We start from the raw sequence: 18668 nt of genomic DNA on the forward strand, positions 1-18668 counted from the left end.
ATCTACATTAAGGCCCAGTTGTTGTATTTAGATGCCAGGAGGGGCTCTAATGTCACAGCTGTGACACAAGAAAAGTCAAGATTTATTGCCTCACCTGGATCAACAAGTGTGTGTTACATTTAAGCCTCTGAGGTACATTTTGTCTCCTTGGACTTACCGCAAACAAATTAAGGCAGTTGCTTTAGTGAAAACAGTGCAGCTAACAACAATGCTAACTTGCACACAACCTTGACAGCATGGAATAATCTGGTGTAATATATACAGGTTCAAATTTAGGAGTTTGCCATCTTGAAATGATCTGATTGCCAGACAATTAAATTCGCATTTGAAACCACCAGGAGGAAAGATTTTCTACACTGGGATCACTGATTTCTAAGGCTAAGGCTAATGTACAGCAGATATAATATTTACCGTGTTCATCAACTTAGTTTAGCATGTTAGCATGCTTACTTTTGGTAATTAACTCAAAGTGCAAGAATGGGAATGTATTTGTTTAGCATTTGGTCATAAATGAAGGTATTGGACAAAATCCATTTGTTAAAACATTTTACTCAACATCCAAAAATGGGAGCCTCATGGTGGCACTAGAGGAAATGGCAGGGGCTCATCAAAATCATTAGGGTTCATCCTGTAGGAACCATGAATGTCTGTTTCATGGCAGTCCACCCAATGGTTAAAGATGCTGTATTTCAGTCTGGATCAAAGTGGTTTTGTTGGGCCAAGCAACACAGCCGTTACATCAGCCATATTGCAAGATACATGATATTCTGTGGTATCCTCTGACTCTAATTGTACACAAAGGCTGGATGACAAACTGGGCACAATGACAAACCTTTAGAGACCTATGAGTTTCGGGGCCAGGTTCACTATGTCACAATTACTTTGAAGTAATTTTCTTAATTTCCAATTCGTAGGGGAATATGTGTAGTACTCATAAACTGATTTTGACAGTTAGACATTGCCTTTTTAAAGCCAAAAGGAACAATGTCCGACAGCGTTATTTTGCCCAAAGGGTAATCCATTACTGTTGTACACATGGTACAATTGTTCATAAATATTGTTTTGTTGATACAATTCAAAAGTCAAAAAGTGTTCCAGTGCACATTTTATTATTAGCCAATTACAGATCTAACAAACTGTTCTTTAAATATGGAAATACAAAGTTAAGAGTAGCTCATAAATCTTAAAACTACCCAAATGTTTTTGCACAAACAAGAGTCATTTCGGCCACGTACAAAAAAATATATTCAAGTGTTGATGGATTCATTTTTGGAGATTCAATTTTAACCTCAGATCTTGCAAGTACAAAGTAAAGACAATGCACACACATCGTCTCATTAGGAAAAATTTTAAATCACCAAAATGATTATAAAAAAATGTAATTAATTGATATTATCTGTGATAATTAATTGAACTTTCAAGTGTGTGAAAAGTGATACGGTGACATAAAACAATAAGTTGTTCCACCTTGTAAACACATTTAATTAAAAAACAAAAGGATTTTTGACAGAAAGGAGCGTTTCTATTCACAGGGAAAGTTAACCCACTGTCTACAGTGTGATATTTACATGTTTATCTGTACTTTAATTGTGTTTGGAAATTACAGTGGTACTATCTAATCATGCTGAGTATTACCCATCAAATAAAAACAAATATCCTGTGTGTGCCCATCATAAATACATTTCAAGGAAATTCACAAAAAGAAGGAATTCCTGATTTCAAACAAAATGTCAAATTAAAATGACTTAAATATTCACAGGAAAGTAAACATTGTATGTGTTGTTAAAAAAACATTCACCACTTTCTCTCTTGCAGTCCTCTCAGCATGAGGCTGAGGTGTGATAGCTGTCCCTGAATGCAATAAACCCTCAAGAGTAAAAACTGGCTCCTGGATAGTTCATGGTATCTCTTCTACCAGCTGGAGTCAAAAACCCTCTTGCACATGTTTGAGTTCTCCTGGTGAAGAGGGAATTCAGAGCCAGGGACGAGCTGCTTCTTGCTCTTTGACGACACAACGCTCTTTCCCGAAGACAAGCTCTCATACTTGGTCAGGTATTCCCTGAAAGCAGAACATCAGTTATAGACAATTAGGTTTTGTTTAAGCTGATTCAACAATACAAAAAGCATTGAAATATTTTCTGTACCTGATGGGGAAGGTGGCTTTGTCCATCTGAATGCATACCAGGAAGGGATATTCGGAAAACTGGACAGTGGTGATGAAGTCCAGCGATGCCTCTGTTTCGAAACTGACCTCCACACCCGCTCTCATAAAGTCCATGTCAACTGTAACGTTGCCAGTGACCACTAACGCTCCCCTGAAACCATAAGCAAGTGGAAACCAAATAAAATTGTGTCCAACAGACAAAGGAGAATATGTGAAACTCATTTTCCCATGTGAAATATCACATTTCATTAAAGTTCATGTGAAAATACTAATATTTTATAGTGTAAATGTCCAGAAAACACATACAGTATGCCAGCATGTGAATTAATCATGTAAAACCATGTGCATGAATTATGCAAGGACTTGTGAAATGGAGTTACAAGTTATAATAATACGTGTGAAATATTTCATGTATTTGAAAATTTGTAGGTCATGTATATACTACACGCTGTCTAAAAACCTTGTTTTTTGTGAATTTCTCACATTAAAAATAGTGCTCCACATGTAATAAATTCACAATTGCTTTTCAGACCCATGTGGGGTAAAGAGGTGACAACTGTACATTATTATTATTTTAAGAGTTCATTATTTTCTATATAGGGACATCTTTGCAGTATTATTGCTCACACCACTTACCAAAAGATACAATTGCAGTCACTTTAACCAGCAGGTACCACTTACAGTAAATAGTGAGTATAGTGCGTAAAATTGCTATGGTTACCTACAATTTAATATACTTGTGTCCGAGGCGTTCTGGTATACAATTGTAACAGTATACAATTGACAGTTTCCAGCTATTCAGAACTATTATTATTATTATAGATATTTTCTATAGCCTGGTCATAACCGCTGTGGCATATGGTCCTTGTTTGTTCCCATGTATTTATATTATACAGTTTGTATCAGTGACCCAAAAGCACAGTAAAGCTCAGACACTAACAAGTAGATATAATGTACCATGTATGTTTCAAATCAAAGTGTGTGCCAGCCAGTTGAAAATCCAACCGCGGTAACTTTGCCACGGAGACATGCCTTGGCAAGGATGCCAGTGTGGTTTGTTCTGCATCTATAGATAGCCTGCCAGTCTATTATCAGAGTCCAAGAGGTACAACTATGCTGATCCATTCACCTGCCTCTGCCATTCCCCTGCACACATGGGTCAAATCATCCTCAAGTCCAAATACAAGATATGTCCCTTAATAGTGGTCTACAAGCAGAGAGAAAATCCCAAAACAGAAATATAGAAGCTCTTTCTTCTGCCCTAAACCATATTTTCTTTCTTCATGATGCTGTTCCAAAAGGGGATCAATTCCACAGTGGAGGCCCATTAAAATAGCCTTTTCTTCTCAATCTTATTTAAGTCATTTTATTGTAAATTTAAATTTAGAGCTGTACATTAAATGTGTCACTATTGCAAGCGTAATTTTAAGGCACACGGGCAGAGTACAAGACCTATAAGTTTCAGTCAGGGTACCTATGGTTTTTTGATAACATTAAAAATCTGAGACCAAAAAACAAATGAACAGGGTGAAGAATCTGACCAAACATTCAGTATCTACTTTTCTTGAATTTAGTTTTCAATACTGTTATGGACAAAATGTAGTTGGTACTTAAAAAGTACTGAGGTGCATGTAGGCCTATATGCAGCCGTGGCTTGTACAGGAAAATCACACTGTATTTTAACGTTAAAATCTGTGGCACTGCTCTTTTAATCCTGTTTCATCACCAGATGCCGCAAACTAACCGATACCAGCATGATGATGTGCTCCAGCAGCTACCGTTGTGTGTTGACCGTAATGTTTTAAAATAGAGAACCAGACAGAACTGACATCATATCCACACAAACCTAGAAATAAAACAGGCGTGAAGCACAATACTGGAGCATGTCCAACGTGTCGGTGGAACAAATGACTTGGACAACACTTATAGACCATCTAAAGTTAACGTGAATCCAACATCAATAGAAATCTATTTGAGGTCACAAAAGCTGTTTTCTAAGAATTATCAGCCTATCATAAAGTACTTTGCCCTGCAAGTGCCTTTCATCATACTGTACAGACAGTATCTCTACAAACGTACTCTGACCTACATACATGGCACATACCAACCATTATGGAAAACCATTGCTGATCCCTTAATTCAACTACAGGACATAAACAATTGCAACAGTCGTTTTATGGTAAGGACTGTACCTGTTATTGACACTGGTCTTGGACTCCCTGTACCACAGACTAATCTCCATGCCGCCAGAGATGTCAATTGCTAACCCTCCTTGGAACTCTGCACTCGCCTTCAGGCCAGACTGCAGCTGAATCACCTAGAGGACCAAAGATGAGCAGGAAAGAAAACAAAAACACACAATGGAAGGTTATGTCTGACTTCACTGATAATTAAGATTCCTTTTATCATAAAGCATTATGTTCAAAGTAGCCACAGCATAAGGCATACGAAATCCCACATCCTGGTATCAGCTGTTCGCATTTAGACCTTGTTCACACTCACTAAGCTCGACAAATGAAGTTGTAAACTTGAGTCATTCACTATCTGTGTCTGTGTACACATTTTGTCCAAGTAAGACCTCGTGCCTACATGACAAAATAGGCTCTGGGTCAGTGCTTACAAAATGACCCAAATAGACTGTCTTGCTACTTTTTCGGGAAACTAAAATTACTTGGTTGCCAATGCCGGCTGTTGGCAGGAGATGCAAACCTCAATCTCCAATGTCAAAGTCTATGCATTTTACACCCAATCATCCATATTTTCTTTCTGTGGCAACAATAATAATAATATGGCAGCATCAAACTACTTGTCTATGAAGATTCTCAGTCATCCAGGTCATAGTTATCCAACGAAGGTTAAAATCAAGGGCAACTGGACTTGGTTGAAGATTCTGGAAGACGTTTCGTCGAACCAGCGGTATCGATGACCCTGGCCAACGACCCCACTGAGGTTAAATAGCTGAGTTTCCCTGCCAGTCAGTCAGAACTGAAGAAGTCCTTTGGATGAGGGATGAAACGTCTTCCAGTATCTTCAACCAAGTCCAGTTGCCATTGATTTTAACCTTTGTTGGACATCAAACTACTTGTGGTTTGCAATGTAAAACTAGGTCTTCTCAGCTGTTTTAACAAATCACCAATGCTGTTGTTTTCCCCTGAGATGACCTCAACCAAGCTGAACTACAAGCTGCAAATCTGACACTGTTTTGAAAGGGAATTAGGATTTCTGGAAGCATTGCGCCGCATATACCAATTGTTAAGTGTTCTCTTCCATTAAATTCATACAGCCACGGTCATTTACCAAGCACCTAGAGTCAGCAACCTGTATGTCACTACTTGCTGCATGCATGACTCATTACTACTCTCGTTTTTAACCATACTGAATGTAAACTTTAAATACTAGTTTCATTACTACATTAAGGTCTAGTGTAAATGGTGGCACTGATGCAGTACACAGTAATGACTGCTTACCTCAGAATGATCAGTCAGCAGGATGAGACCCTTCACTACATTCATGGGCTCCCCGGTCATGGAGAACATTTTGGACATGAGGTCGCTGTAACCCTTGAAGAACGTGACAGGCCGCAGCTGGACGTCGAACAGCAGAGCCGACATCCCAGCAAACGACTCCAGGTCTCCTTCTCCCTCGTCTGGTGTGGCAGCAATCAGTGACTCCAGACCCTGGGCCTCAATTGCCACCTAGAAAACAGGAAGAATTTCAAAATTAGTCTAAATAAGCAATTTGATAATGATCTGTTCTGATATTTCATAGACACTACATAAAAAATGGTACATAAGGAAAGAAATCCATGAGTTATGGTGTAGAATTATGGCCAAAAAATAATAATTTCCAGGTCATTTTGATGTCACAGTTAAGTTGACTTTTTCATGAAGGCGTTACTGAGATATCACGTGCACGTACCTGCAGTCCATGTAGCATCGCTCCTTTACTAGCACCGTAAATATTCATGTTGCTTCTTCTCAGGATCCCAGAGCCTGAATAAAGGATGTCCAAGCTGTATGTGGAGGTCAAATCAGCAGATTCTGTAGGAAGAGGATTTTAGAATATTCAGTCCGCATGCATATAGCTGTTATTTATCTTCTTGTTTAAATGCAAATAATAGTGATACTCATGAACTTTTATTTTCACTGTTAAATTTTAAACATTTTTCTTTATTTCATCTCAGATTCTAAATCTTCAACCGATATATTGTGTGATTTATTTTAAGCTTAGAGATGTTGGTTGATTACTCACGTGCCATGAATCCGGAGAATGCAGACGATGACCCGACTTTTGAAAAACGGTCGTAGTTATGGGAAATCATGTCCTTAATAGCTTTCTGTATGACTTTGCTGAAAAATGATTTTTAAAAAATGATATTATACATTAAATAGCTGCAATATGTATTGGTAACACAAAATGCTCTTTTTTGTTAGTGATCAACTCAGAAAACTCAGCATTTCTGTTGGTCCATTGGATGTCCCTTAACACACCTGGCAGGCAACTGGAAGCGGAGGATGTCCTGGATCTTAGACAGCATGTATTTGTTCATTTCATGAGGCAGGTTCCCAATAGACAGAAGCAGATTCTTGACCTCTGTGTATGAGGGGTTGCTACTGAGGATGACATCAGCAGCGGCAGCTCTCACGTTTTTCTCATAGATCCGTCGATTCTGGTGGTAAACCCTGTTCACTGTCTTCTTAACCTACAAATGAGACGAATGCTTTTTTTTCTCAGTTTTTATTATGCTAATTGCATAGCAGTTAACACTCATAAACATCAATTCAAATAAAGTCTTGTATAGAGTATGGCTCACCTCATCGGTCATGAGACTGACATCGTATCGCTGCAACGCGGTGAGGGCGATGGTGCTGTAAGCTCCCACCTCTGACTCTGCATATTTGATAAAGATGGGAATGGCCTCGGGAAGCATAGAGTTCTTCAGAGCCAGAAGATACATCTGGACCTCGGACTCTACCTTTGTGCTGTCAGGGCCGTCTAAAATCAGCTTCTTCACCTTCACTACTGTCTGAGAATTAAATATATAGCAGGAGATCATTAGTCTCGCTCTTGGATTCATTCAAATTTGGTTTGTTCCCAGACTGCACTTCATTTATGTGTACTTCGTCTTTTATTATCTTGTTGGAAACTCACCGGTAACTTGCACCCTCCTTTCTGACACAGCTTATGCACAAGGGCTCCCATAATGATCACCACTGACTCTTTAATGTCATTGTTGCCGATCTTTCCTTTTGAAATATCCTATAATGGAAAAACTCTTCTCATTAAAATTCTCAGATAACATTCAATAAGACTTGGTTTTGTGGACTTATTCTTAAGACACACAATTTAAAAAGCTGATCTCTAGATTTCTAGGGCAGAAAGAAGAATATTATACAGAAATGTATGAAGAGACCATTGATATGTAATGTGTTTGTTTCCACTAAACTTAGTTTTAAAATGTTTTTGAAAAATCTGGGGAATCTTGAAAATGTCAAGACCTGTGGTAATTGTTTGCTTTTGCTTTTTTAAACCACTAGAGTGCCAACTTTTTTCTGGATTCATTTTGGAGAAAATAAACACTTTGCAGTTCATATCTTGAGGCAGAGACTGATCAAATAACTGATATGTACTCGATCACGGCAGATCAGATCTTTCCTTTACTAAGCAAGAAAAGGTGCCAAGTCTGTGATTAACAACATGACACTCACCAGCAGAGCCTCGAGCATCCTCTCATTGGGATGTGAAGCAAAGCCACATGCATAGAGAAACCTTTCCTGAAGAACAAAACCTTTGGCGTCGGTGAAGTTAAGGAATTCAAGAATGGCATTCAGAGATGGAGCAGTCTGGGAGGAGGTCACAGCATCTACTACCTGAGGTCTGATACCAGCAGGAAGAAGGTAGAGACAACAATGGTGAGTTAATCTTCTTGCGTCCTGACATTCTCAATCTTAAAAGTTAGACTCAATCAAAGAAACAGCAGAGATGGAGTTTGTAAGTAAGTTAAGATGTAGGAAACAAGTAGAAGCCTGTTTACAGAGAGGTCTTGCTGGCACTCTTCAGCACTTTGAGAATCTCATCCTTGGACGCCTTCCTAATGCTCTGGATGAGGGCCAGGAAGCTGCGAGGAGCCGTGGCTTTGGACAGGCTCGCTGGCTCCAGCTGCTTCTGTTCGGCCTGCCAATGTTCAAAAAGCTAAGAGGGAGCACACAGGGGAGAGGGGATTAGAAGACAGATCATCTTCAGGCAATAATTACAGTACAAAAATATACAGTATCTATTTACTAATACAGTGTTACAGTATTTAGGAGTCGTTCAGACCTTCGGACGCTGAAGAAGGTCTCTAGGCACCAAAATGTAACTTGTACTCATTCAATGAAAATGAAAAGCAGTGTGTGGGAATGTATTTGTATAACTTTCTTCCTAGTAATAATTACTTGTACTAGTTCAGGTGATGATGATTATCATGTTCACCATCCTAGTTTCGCATGTTAGCATGCTAACATTTGTAATTAGCACTAAAAGTACAGCTGATACTGGAGTTAGTATTTGGTAATAAAACCAAAAAATTGGACTGATCTGACCTGATGATGGCGCTTGAGGAAATGTTAAATAATTTCTAAGGATTCATCCTGAGTGGGACATGAATATTTGTACCAATCCATCCAATAGTTGTCGAGACATTTCACTCGAAACGACACATTTTAACCTTGTGGTGGTGCCTGAGGAAAAGTCAGGGGATCACCAAAGTTATTAGGAATCATCCTCTGGGGACCATGAATGTCTGTACAAAATGTCATGGCAATCGATTCAATGCCTGTTGAGATATTTAAATCTGAACCAAAGTGGTGGACCAACTTTTCCACCCCTAGACCACGGCTAAAATGTGTTTGTGTGAAAGGGAACAGGTACTCACTGATGGGCAGCCCTTGCACTGGGATTTGACCTTCTCCGCAATGATACCAACAGCTGCCAGTTTGCCATCGATTGACTTGACAACCCCAGTCACATCTTTCCCAGCAGCCTCCGGCGCTCCAGCCTCTGTTCTTACCAACGTGAGGGTTTGTCTGGAAAGCGAGGCATTTAAATATTTTAAAATGTGCCCCATATTACAAATGGCAATACACATTAATTCTTTGTTAAGACCTTTACCTTGACAGGACTTTAGCTGCAGCAGATCTGAGGGCGTTAACAGCCAGCGAGTGTGTTTCTTCAGCTACGGCCGAGCGGATGAAACCATCTTCAAGTGTGAACACTGTAACAGAACTGGACTTCCTGCTCACACCCAAGACCTGAGGGGAGGCACATTTATTACCAATTCAGTAACATTTAAATTTTGGCACGGTGAGTTGGTCTGGACACTGACATACCTGACTGTGTGTGGTGAATCCGGTCTCTGCAGTCCTACACGTCTCCAGGATCTTGGTTCTTGTCACTTGACCTTTGACTGCCTTGTACTCGACTGTGCACCTTCCAGACACGTCATTCTGTTCCCAGAGGTTAAAGTTTGTAAGCATTAGCTACATGTAATAAAACATGAAAACCATGAATAAATGTGATGGAAGTATAATCATGCCATTTACCTCTATAACCTTCCCAGTACTGAGCTGAACTTGCACTAAGCTGGCCAGCCCTCTTTTTAGGTTCTTGATGGTTGCAGGTTCGGCCCAGTAGGAATAAAATGCTTTTGCCTACAGCAGACGTGTAAAAAGAAAAGCAACACGTTAAACAGAACATCATGCCTTCGAACAATGGATACAGAGGCATTTTGTCGAACAGATTAAGCAGCTTCTGAGGCAAGTGACCCACAGTACTGTACGTGCTGCAACTCACAAAGGCTTTCAGGGTGTCCGTTTTCCTTTACACACTTGTGTACAGAAACATGTCTGCATGGTCATGACATCAGAGACTATTTGTCTTACATGCAGAAATAAGATATTATAAACAAATACAGTTTATAGCCTCTAATTATATTCTCAATACACATCAGTACATAGCACCTACAGTTTAAAAGATGAGTCAGTCTTGTGTTTACGTATGTTGATGTTATCATATTAAAATACTGGAATACTGGCTCAGTAATGTGCTCTGTGTCTTGCTCATGACTGGAGAAAGCAGACTATTACATCATCCTACAGTGTCTCCTATACAGTATGCAATTTATTTGTGGTGCTCAGCCACAATATCAGCCTGTACCACCATAAATAGATTGTCCACTGCGACTCTGTGTATTTTTCCTGCCGCAGCCTGCCATAAGTATAAATAACCTAACAACACACCAGGAGAGACACTGGTCTATCCAGTTCCACGCCATCTAACAGCTCCTTCTTCCAACCTTTACTCCACACTGAATAAGTATTAATACTAAGAGGTAAGATATTATTTAATATTTTAATTTATTTTAACTTTTTTCCAGCTGGTGTACAACAGTTCCACAACAGTCACAGACTTTTCAGAGTAAGATATAATCAATACAGTATGCTGTTGAAGTCTCTCTATACACCACACAAGTCCTGACTTCCTAAGAAAATGTTTATAAGTTATAACCATTTGCTTTATTAATGATTAATACAATTTACTAATATTTATGGATCAGTTATAAGGCAATAATAAGAAAAATGTTGGGTTGCCAGATTGTAAAATAATTAATTTGGTGGCGTTCGCACTGAATGCTAACGTCAGCATGCTAAGCAGGCATAATGTTTACCATGATAACCATCTTTGTTAAGTGTGTGTGCCATTAGTTTTGCAAGTATTTGGTCACAAAGCAAATTATCGGACGACATTCACTTTTGACCTGATGATGGTGCTAGAGGAAAGGTCAGTGGATCAGAGTTCATCCCATGGGGGACATGAATGTTTAAACAGAATTTCACTAACCATCCCCATGCTGCTTTGGCTGAAAACTGAGTGAAGAAATCGTTACTCTTGACAGCACTTTCTTCAGCAATACTTGCCCATAAACCCGTGCTGTATGATTCTCCTCATGAGTCTTTAAATGATATATGTAACAACCAGCCTGCTATTATTCTTTCGGTGGCGATTATGCATTATTGGATAGTATATAGTGATAATGATGTGATAACAGTGAATGAGTTTGGCTTGAACCCAAACATCTCACAGCCAGTAAGAGGACAGTATGAGCCTTATCCACCGATCCCAGAGTCACTCTTTGAGTCAGACTTGTTCATTCATTCATTGACCCTTTGAACCTTGCAGACCTTTGCACGCACACACATCTGTGTGGTATTTCCCCTGCCAGCATCATCACTCCAGCACAATGAACGGAAGCTCATTAATTAGCTGAAAAAAACAACAGTGGAGCACTTGAAGTACACTACTGACTTTGTAACATTATGTATGTATAAGATTATAAATTTTCTGAAAAAAACAATTCATCTCATAATCAGGAACTGCTACTGTCGTTCTTTGCCTGGAGAGAATATAAATGATCTCAGTGTTTACCAAAAATATAAACTCTTTATTCAAAAAGATGTTTTCTTATTAAATACTTCTTAAGAAAATATGAGGTTGAGGAGATAATACCAGCAATAAGTGGTGAGCCACTGATAAGGACTATTTTCTTTATACAGATATTGTTTAATACCATTTATAGCAAGGCTAACGCTCTTACCTTTCCATTTCTCAGATGCACCAAGAAAGGTTTTGTCAGAGCTGCTAGTTTGGTTTTCCCCAAAACGCTTTCCACTGTGGATCCATGGAGGACGTTCTTCTTCTCTGATCGACGGGACACAGGGTCGATCCTCACATTTGAGATCTATGAATGAGCGATTAGTACTGTATTAAGTATTAAGTACTGAGAGTCAAAGCCTGCACTCCCTTTTGCAATCAATGGATTATTCTAATGCTCATGTAACTCATTTGATTGAAGTGCATATAAATGTTCTATGACATGACATCAAGTTCTGTCTGCACATGTGACTGGACCGACATACCGCCAGTTGAATCAGTTGGTCATCCTTGCTGCTGGGATCTCTCCAGACTAGGTTGATGTCCACATCACTCGAGATCCTGTAGCCAGCACTGCCCTCTTTTGACCCCCTGGTCCTGTCCACCAGCACCTCGGTGGTGTAGCTGAATTTGTACAGCTGGTTGTTGTTCAGTCGGGGTCCAGCAGCACCACCTGAAGAAACACAGGAAACACAGCTTGTGAGTGGAGAGTGGTGCTTTATGTTACTGCAAACCATTTCCCAAAGTGTACTATAGCTTTTAAGACACATTCTCAAATACATTCTCATTATACCATTGGTTTCATTTCATGTCAGGACATTCTAAATATTAGCTAATAGAAACCTGAAACTTGATAAAGTAATTCATCCCCCTGAACATTCAGTCATGTTTGTCATGCAAAAATGCAGTTTTGAGCAGTGACTGTTTTTAAAAAACAACAACTATATTTTGTTGGTGTGTTCAAGCTCTAAGGTCTTAGATTTGAGTTTTGAGCAATGGTTGTGTTGTCCTGGGAAACAAACAATAAGCAAACCTGGATATTGCCGAAAGGATAATGTTATTTCGGTAGCCTCATACATTTAAAAAGTAGCAGTTTGGGAGAAAACTCTCAAGTCAAAGATGCTTCTCACTAACAAATAGGTGCACTAGCACTACATAGGATGTTTTTCAAAGCAATTCACACTTTTAACTACCTTACTATCAGTGATAGTGTAACTTTACTCACGGTGCTGAATGAACGCAAACCAGAAGATGCGAAAGCTATAGTCTATATCTGTAATTCAGGTCATTTTAATAATAAAGCATATTGAGCTACATACTTAACACTGTTAATAGAGGATGATAACTTTTTACCAAAAAACACACACAAACACCAAATATGTGGTTTCTTATAACAAGATGGTATGTATCAAAATATGTAATTCAAGGTATATATCTTTAACTTGTGGCCCGCCAAACTCTGTGCTTTATAGTTTCCCTTACACTATACACTTTGGGTATTGACGTGAAATAACTTCCACTGAGCAAACTGCCTTTCATTTTCTTTCTTTTTTTTTGGTTTCCTTTCCAGAAATAATGTCTGTGAATAGTGTTGAGGTGATTCAATCAGTGGCCTTTCAACAAGGCGTGTTCAAAGATAAAAATCTCTCCTCTGCTCAGTTAATGACAAGCTCCTCGTTAGAAATGACATTAGGCCACGTGGAGAAGACAGACTGACGTGTCAGTATTTGATTTCATCACGGTCACTGAGGCATGAGGCTGAATTCATCTACCGAATGGTGTAATCAACCTTCCTCTCAAAAAGTGACACAAAACAAAATATGTGTCACCTTGCCTTTTGTCAACAACTGATATTCTAAGGGAACATCAGAAAACACCAGCAGAAATAAAAAAAATATATGTATATGTTGTGTTTTATCTACTGTACTCTTCTCAGTCAGTGATGTCACCAAGCAGCACTTTGTGAAGCTACTCCACTGACAATGAATGGGAGACACTGTGTGCACTGTAACATCACCCAGCATTATTTCCTGCAACAATTCATTCATTTGGGGATTTTACAGTCTCTGTAGCAAAGTCATTTTAAGCTAGAAATTAATCCTGTTTTCACATTTCTATTAATTGGAAATGAAGCAGCATTCTTCTTGTCCCTCATAAATTAATTCAAACTTTATTAAATAGTTTGCCTGTTGGCCCCAAACACCTTACTAACACAATCTATACATTTACTGACAGAAGGTCACAACGTTTCCAAACTCACCTTTGGCAGAAGTGGAGACAGAGGCGGCTGTACAAAGCAAGAACACAACCAGAGTTAACATTGTGTGTCCTCTCTCTGTATCCAGAAGAATCAAAAGCGATACAAAAAAGGGAGTCAGTGACTGGAGTGGCACTAAGAGCCAAAAAGAAAGGCCACGCAAGTCCAAGCTTCCCCTATTATGTTTTATCGGAGGGGAGGGCAGACTCCAAACTCCACGCTCAAGTACTAAGTACGAGATAACTGGCAAATCATTAACCTGGGATGCACAGATTTGACAGGAACTTGTGCTATTGACAGATGCTGCCAGGAGTCCTCTTTTAATAAGGCGAGGCCACATCTGCATCTGCGGCCATGTGATTGATTAATCAATGAAATGGGATTATCTGATTGATTTAAATGATCAAGGGGCAAGTGAGACTCCCCGCCGTCTGGACTTTAGGTTTCCAACAGACTGCATGCCGTAACGTTAATCAACAAACAATATAGTAGAACGTCATTTTGGTATAAAATATAATTGCACAAGAAAAGCGAGCCATTCATACTTACCGAGAGGTGGTAGAGCGTCCTTACGTTCATGACACCTTTCACCTACTTACTTGCTGAGATGAACAGTCGGTGCTTTGTGGTGCGTCTTGGTTGGTTGGAGGAAATGAGCAGTCGGCAGTCAAACCAGCCCTCCAGCTCAGATTACAGTGGACCCAAAAGTTGCACATTTTCAGCTGAGGGTGAGTCTGTGTAAAATACTGAATAGGACATATTTTTACACAAGAGATATGAGCTTAGATCGGTGATACTTTTTGAGGATATTAGGCTGATGTGTCAGGTTTTAGACAAACTCCACTGCTGATTCCTCTGATTAAAGCTTTTCAAGACTCCATTCATCTGTTACAGATAGTTGCAACCTCAGTTTGTAAAATTAAAATGATGATAGTAACAATTTAGATACAGAGTGTGTGTGTGTGTGTGTGTGTGTGCGTGTGTGTGTGTGTGTGTGCGTGCGTGCGTGCGAGTGCGCGCGCGTGGTGGGGGTGAGGCGTGTGAGGAGGGGATGTGCAGATTTTCACTTGATGGCACCATTCATCACGTTCATCAGCAGCATTTGGCTTTTTCACTTCACTTCACTTATTCTCCTGTTTTAAATAAATCCCACTCTATTATACTGTTGTGAAATTTTACCCAAATCAGCCCACACAGGTCAAACTTTTTGTCCTAAAGAAACGTTGTCTTTTTACACCAGTGAAGCTGCTATTACCAACTAAAGTTTAGTAGGCCTAATCAAAATCTGCATCAAAGTCATCTTTACTGGCCAAGTGTAAGTGTGTAGACACATAAAGGTGACTGATTCTGGTTTTCAACAGCTCACAATATGCATGTATACATATAGAGAAAATTGTTCTTGCAGCGATATTTAGTTTGTCACATGTAGCCTACATTGCAAAATAATGATGCGGCACAGGACAGTAATCAAGCAGTTTTACTTAATTGTATTATCAGCTAAATGTACTTAATGTATCAAATGCCCCGTGTCAGTGTTGTTTTTTAGTTGGTCATTCTAAATTTTTAGGTAGTTTCTAAACGTACTGTAGGTTTTATATTTAAAATGTCAGATAACTGTAGTGGAGTAAGAACACTAAGGTGTTGAAAATAAAGGCAATTCAGATTGAAGCACAACAGCACTCCATACAGTATATGTGAATGTGATGGAGCAGCCACTGGGTGTCAGTGTCTGTCTGCTGATGTTGACTGTCTCCCTGTTTGGAGTTTCTTCAGCTGAATCTGCACTGAAAACAGAAATAAGATCACCTCAGCACTGATACCTTTACACCAGTGGTTCTAAAAATTTTTCACATCAAGGACCCCTAAACTCACACAAATTAGACCACAGACCCCCATTCTGATAGAATTTTAGATCTTTTATTACAGTGTATGAAACCTGTGACCCAAGTAGTCATAGATTCTGTCATTGTGTTACTTAGTGGTGGAATTACAAAAAAGACAGAAATGATTCCACTTTTTGCTGAGGACCCCCTAGAACCCTCTCAAGAACACCTGGTGATCCCCAGACCCCACTTTGAGAACCACCGTTTTACAGAATGTTTGTCTCTTCGGGTTGAGACTACGCAATCCAGCGGACAGACACCATCTCAGCACTCCTCATCTGATGATTCCCTTGCTGTCCTGAAGCTAGACGTCAGCCACAATTAGGAAGCTCTCAATGTCCAACTGCAGCCAGCAGTCAGTGTGCTTCTCCTAAGGACTACAGATAAAGTACTAGAAAGCATGTCATGACCTGTGGGAAGATTTGCCTTTTTTATAAAAGGGATGAATAGGTTATACCTAATTTTTTCTATGTACTTTTAACTAAAAACACATTTTACTGGTGGAAAAAGATGATGGTGCTGGTCATAATTACTGCGGAATAACTTCAGACTTTGTCATAATGTATATCGTCACATAATGACACAACTGGATGAAGATTTCATATATTCCCAATGTACCAAACAATACAGATACAGAGTACAAAACAATCACTGTGAAGCAACAGAAAAAGAAATCCCAACAAATTTAAATCTAATTTGTACAATATAAGGAAGCAAATATAGATCATTTAAGGACAATAAGAACGCTTAACTGAGGAGTCGTATAGTAGTATTTATAATAAGAATAACCTTTATTTGTATATCACCTTTCTTAACAATGTTACATGGTGCAGCACAAGTGAAAGCAAAAAGAAAAGAGATGAGTAAGTATGAGTAAAACATCAGATAACACAAGCAACAATAAAATCACATGTAAAATCAGGGGAAATAATCAACCAAAGCACCTAATAAACTTTTTTTTAAAAGTAGGTTTTCAAGGGAGATTTAGAGCTACTTAATCTGAGATGCAAAGACAAAGCTGCCATTAACAACTTCCAGTTACAAACAGGTACAGATGGGGTCAAAAGGTCACTAATGTAAGACGGAGCAAGACAATGGATTTATAAGTTAATAAAATTTTAAAAGTAGTTCTAAAGTGGAACCAATAAAGAGGAGCTAAAACAGGAGTGATATGTACACCGTTACTGTCTGCAAATTTATTTAAAATGAGTAAAGTACACAAAGTACATTATAGGGGGGGCAGAGCTCAACAGATATTATAGGAAAGCTATTATTGATGGACACAACATTTCTAGTGGTGTCCCTGGTTGCCTGCTAATCAGTGAACTCAATATTGTCATTTTTAATTGCAAGGAAAACTTGCATATTATAAATCACTGCTATCCTGTCAAATTTCTGGATAAAGGGATCCCGAAGGAGGGTACACATAACTGACTGTTTCACAAAGATAAATGAATGAGACACTTGCTCAGCGCTGATAATCAAACAATTTTGGCATTAAACTGGAAGGAGTCAATGTGTTTGAGAGGAAGGTTGATTATATCAGTAGGAACGAGTCTACTGTTCTCCATTGAGACTAGAAAAGGAGCCGGAAGTAACACTGAGACACCTGGCCAAAAGGTCAAATCATAGGTTTGAAATCCTTGACAACACAGCAGATACGCTTATCAAAGCTTTAAATGCAAATGATCTGTTGTGCTGAAAGAGTGAGTGAGTGAGTGAAACCTACCATCTAAAACAGCAATATGGCTTTTCCTCTCCAACCGTGGAACAACGACTCCAACTCAGTCTAATCGCCAACAATTAGGGAACTGAAAACAGTCTGAGACAACACATGAGCAGCAGAGACACGAACCTCTGGTCCGTGACGTTTGACATTTTTTTTAATTGAGATTTCATAGTTACAGTTCTCTTGAGTAGATGTGTAGTGTTATTCTTGCTGACAAAAACAATTTGAACATCAGGCTGATTTAAGTTTGAGCATCTCCTTTTGCAATTGCTGAAACTGGAATAAAACACATTATAAGTATCCGGCATTTCTTTAAGTGTCACTGGTTTCCATCTCCACCAAACAGTTAAATACAAATGAGATTGAAATTAATGATTGATATTGTTTTGAGCTGAAAGGTGTTAACCACATGTTTGCTTGTCATTGGTTCTGAAAAACAGCCTCTTTGGTTGTGTGTGTGAGGGAGATGGCATAACACTTGTTTGCAATAAACCCTCCACTGGTGAATTAAGTGTTGTTATCACTGTGACTCCGTCCTAATTAAAAAGATAATAATAAAAGGAGGGAGTCATTATCCACACACAATGGCATCCTCTGCACCTCTTCCTCTGGCTGATCAACTGGTGCTTATTAAAGAGGTGGTATTGTGTTTTTGGCTTTTTCCCTCTCCTTTATTGGAGTACAAACACGCGCATCAGTCATTTGACTAGGGTGCGACGGACTGAGAGGACGGCAGAAGTACAAACGCATTCACTGTGAGGAACAGGGATCTTTTGATTGTGACGGGCTATCGGTAAGCTCACAAGGACTCTCGTTTGGATCTTTGTCTGTTTGGGTGTAGAAATGTATTTAATGGGCTAAATGTGTTAATGTTGTGGGTAAAGTTTAAAAATGTCACTTCGTTGCTTAAAGTGATAGTAAACTGATAAGACCAAAATGCTTAAATTTATATGGTTAAAGTGTGGGTTTCCTACCTAATTTGTGTAGGTTAATACTTAACCCAAAATCCTTTGTTAAAGCTTAATTAAAACTGATGATGTAAAGAATATTCCCAGTTAAAACACACCGTCAATCTGTAAAACAATTGTTAAATAATACTTTTACATACTCTGTACCTTGTTAAAATACTTAACCTTACTTATGTTGGGGGGGGGGGGGGGGGGGGGG

The 18668-nt window shown here is 39.1% G+C and overlaps 1 protein-coding gene across 1 annotated transcript; it reads right to left on the reverse strand.

Moving 5' to 3' along the window:
• Positions 1-1092: 1092 nt before the first annotated feature.
• On the reverse strand, positions 1093-13960 carry LOC123970368 (microsomal triglyceride transfer protein). The gene is made up of 18 exons (XM_046048380.1): positions 13893-13960; positions 12118-12305; positions 11796-11939; positions 9745-9852; positions 9532-9648; positions 9314-9453; positions 9078-9228; positions 8199-8356; positions 7873-8041; positions 7316-7423; positions 6978-7190; positions 6655-6866; positions 6416-6513; positions 6083-6204; positions 5632-5859; positions 4357-4481; positions 2145-2315; positions 1093-2059 (listed from the first exon to the last, which is right to left on the reverse strand). Exons 1-18 carry the CDS (start codon positions 13951-13953, stop codon positions 1912-1914), a joined length of 2661 nt encoding a protein of 886 aa, XP_045904336.1. The 5' UTR covers positions 13954-13960; the 3' UTR covers positions 1093-1911.
• Positions 13961-18668: the final 4708 nt, after the last annotated feature.

This window comes from Micropterus dolomieu, linkage group LG04 (assembly GCF_021292245.1).
Source record: "Micropterus dolomieu isolate WLL.071019.BEF.003 ecotype Adirondacks linkage group LG04, ASM2129224v1, whole genome shotgun sequence".
Taxonomy (NCBI): Eukaryota; Metazoa; Chordata; class Actinopteri; order Centrarchiformes; family Centrarchidae; genus Micropterus; species Micropterus dolomieu.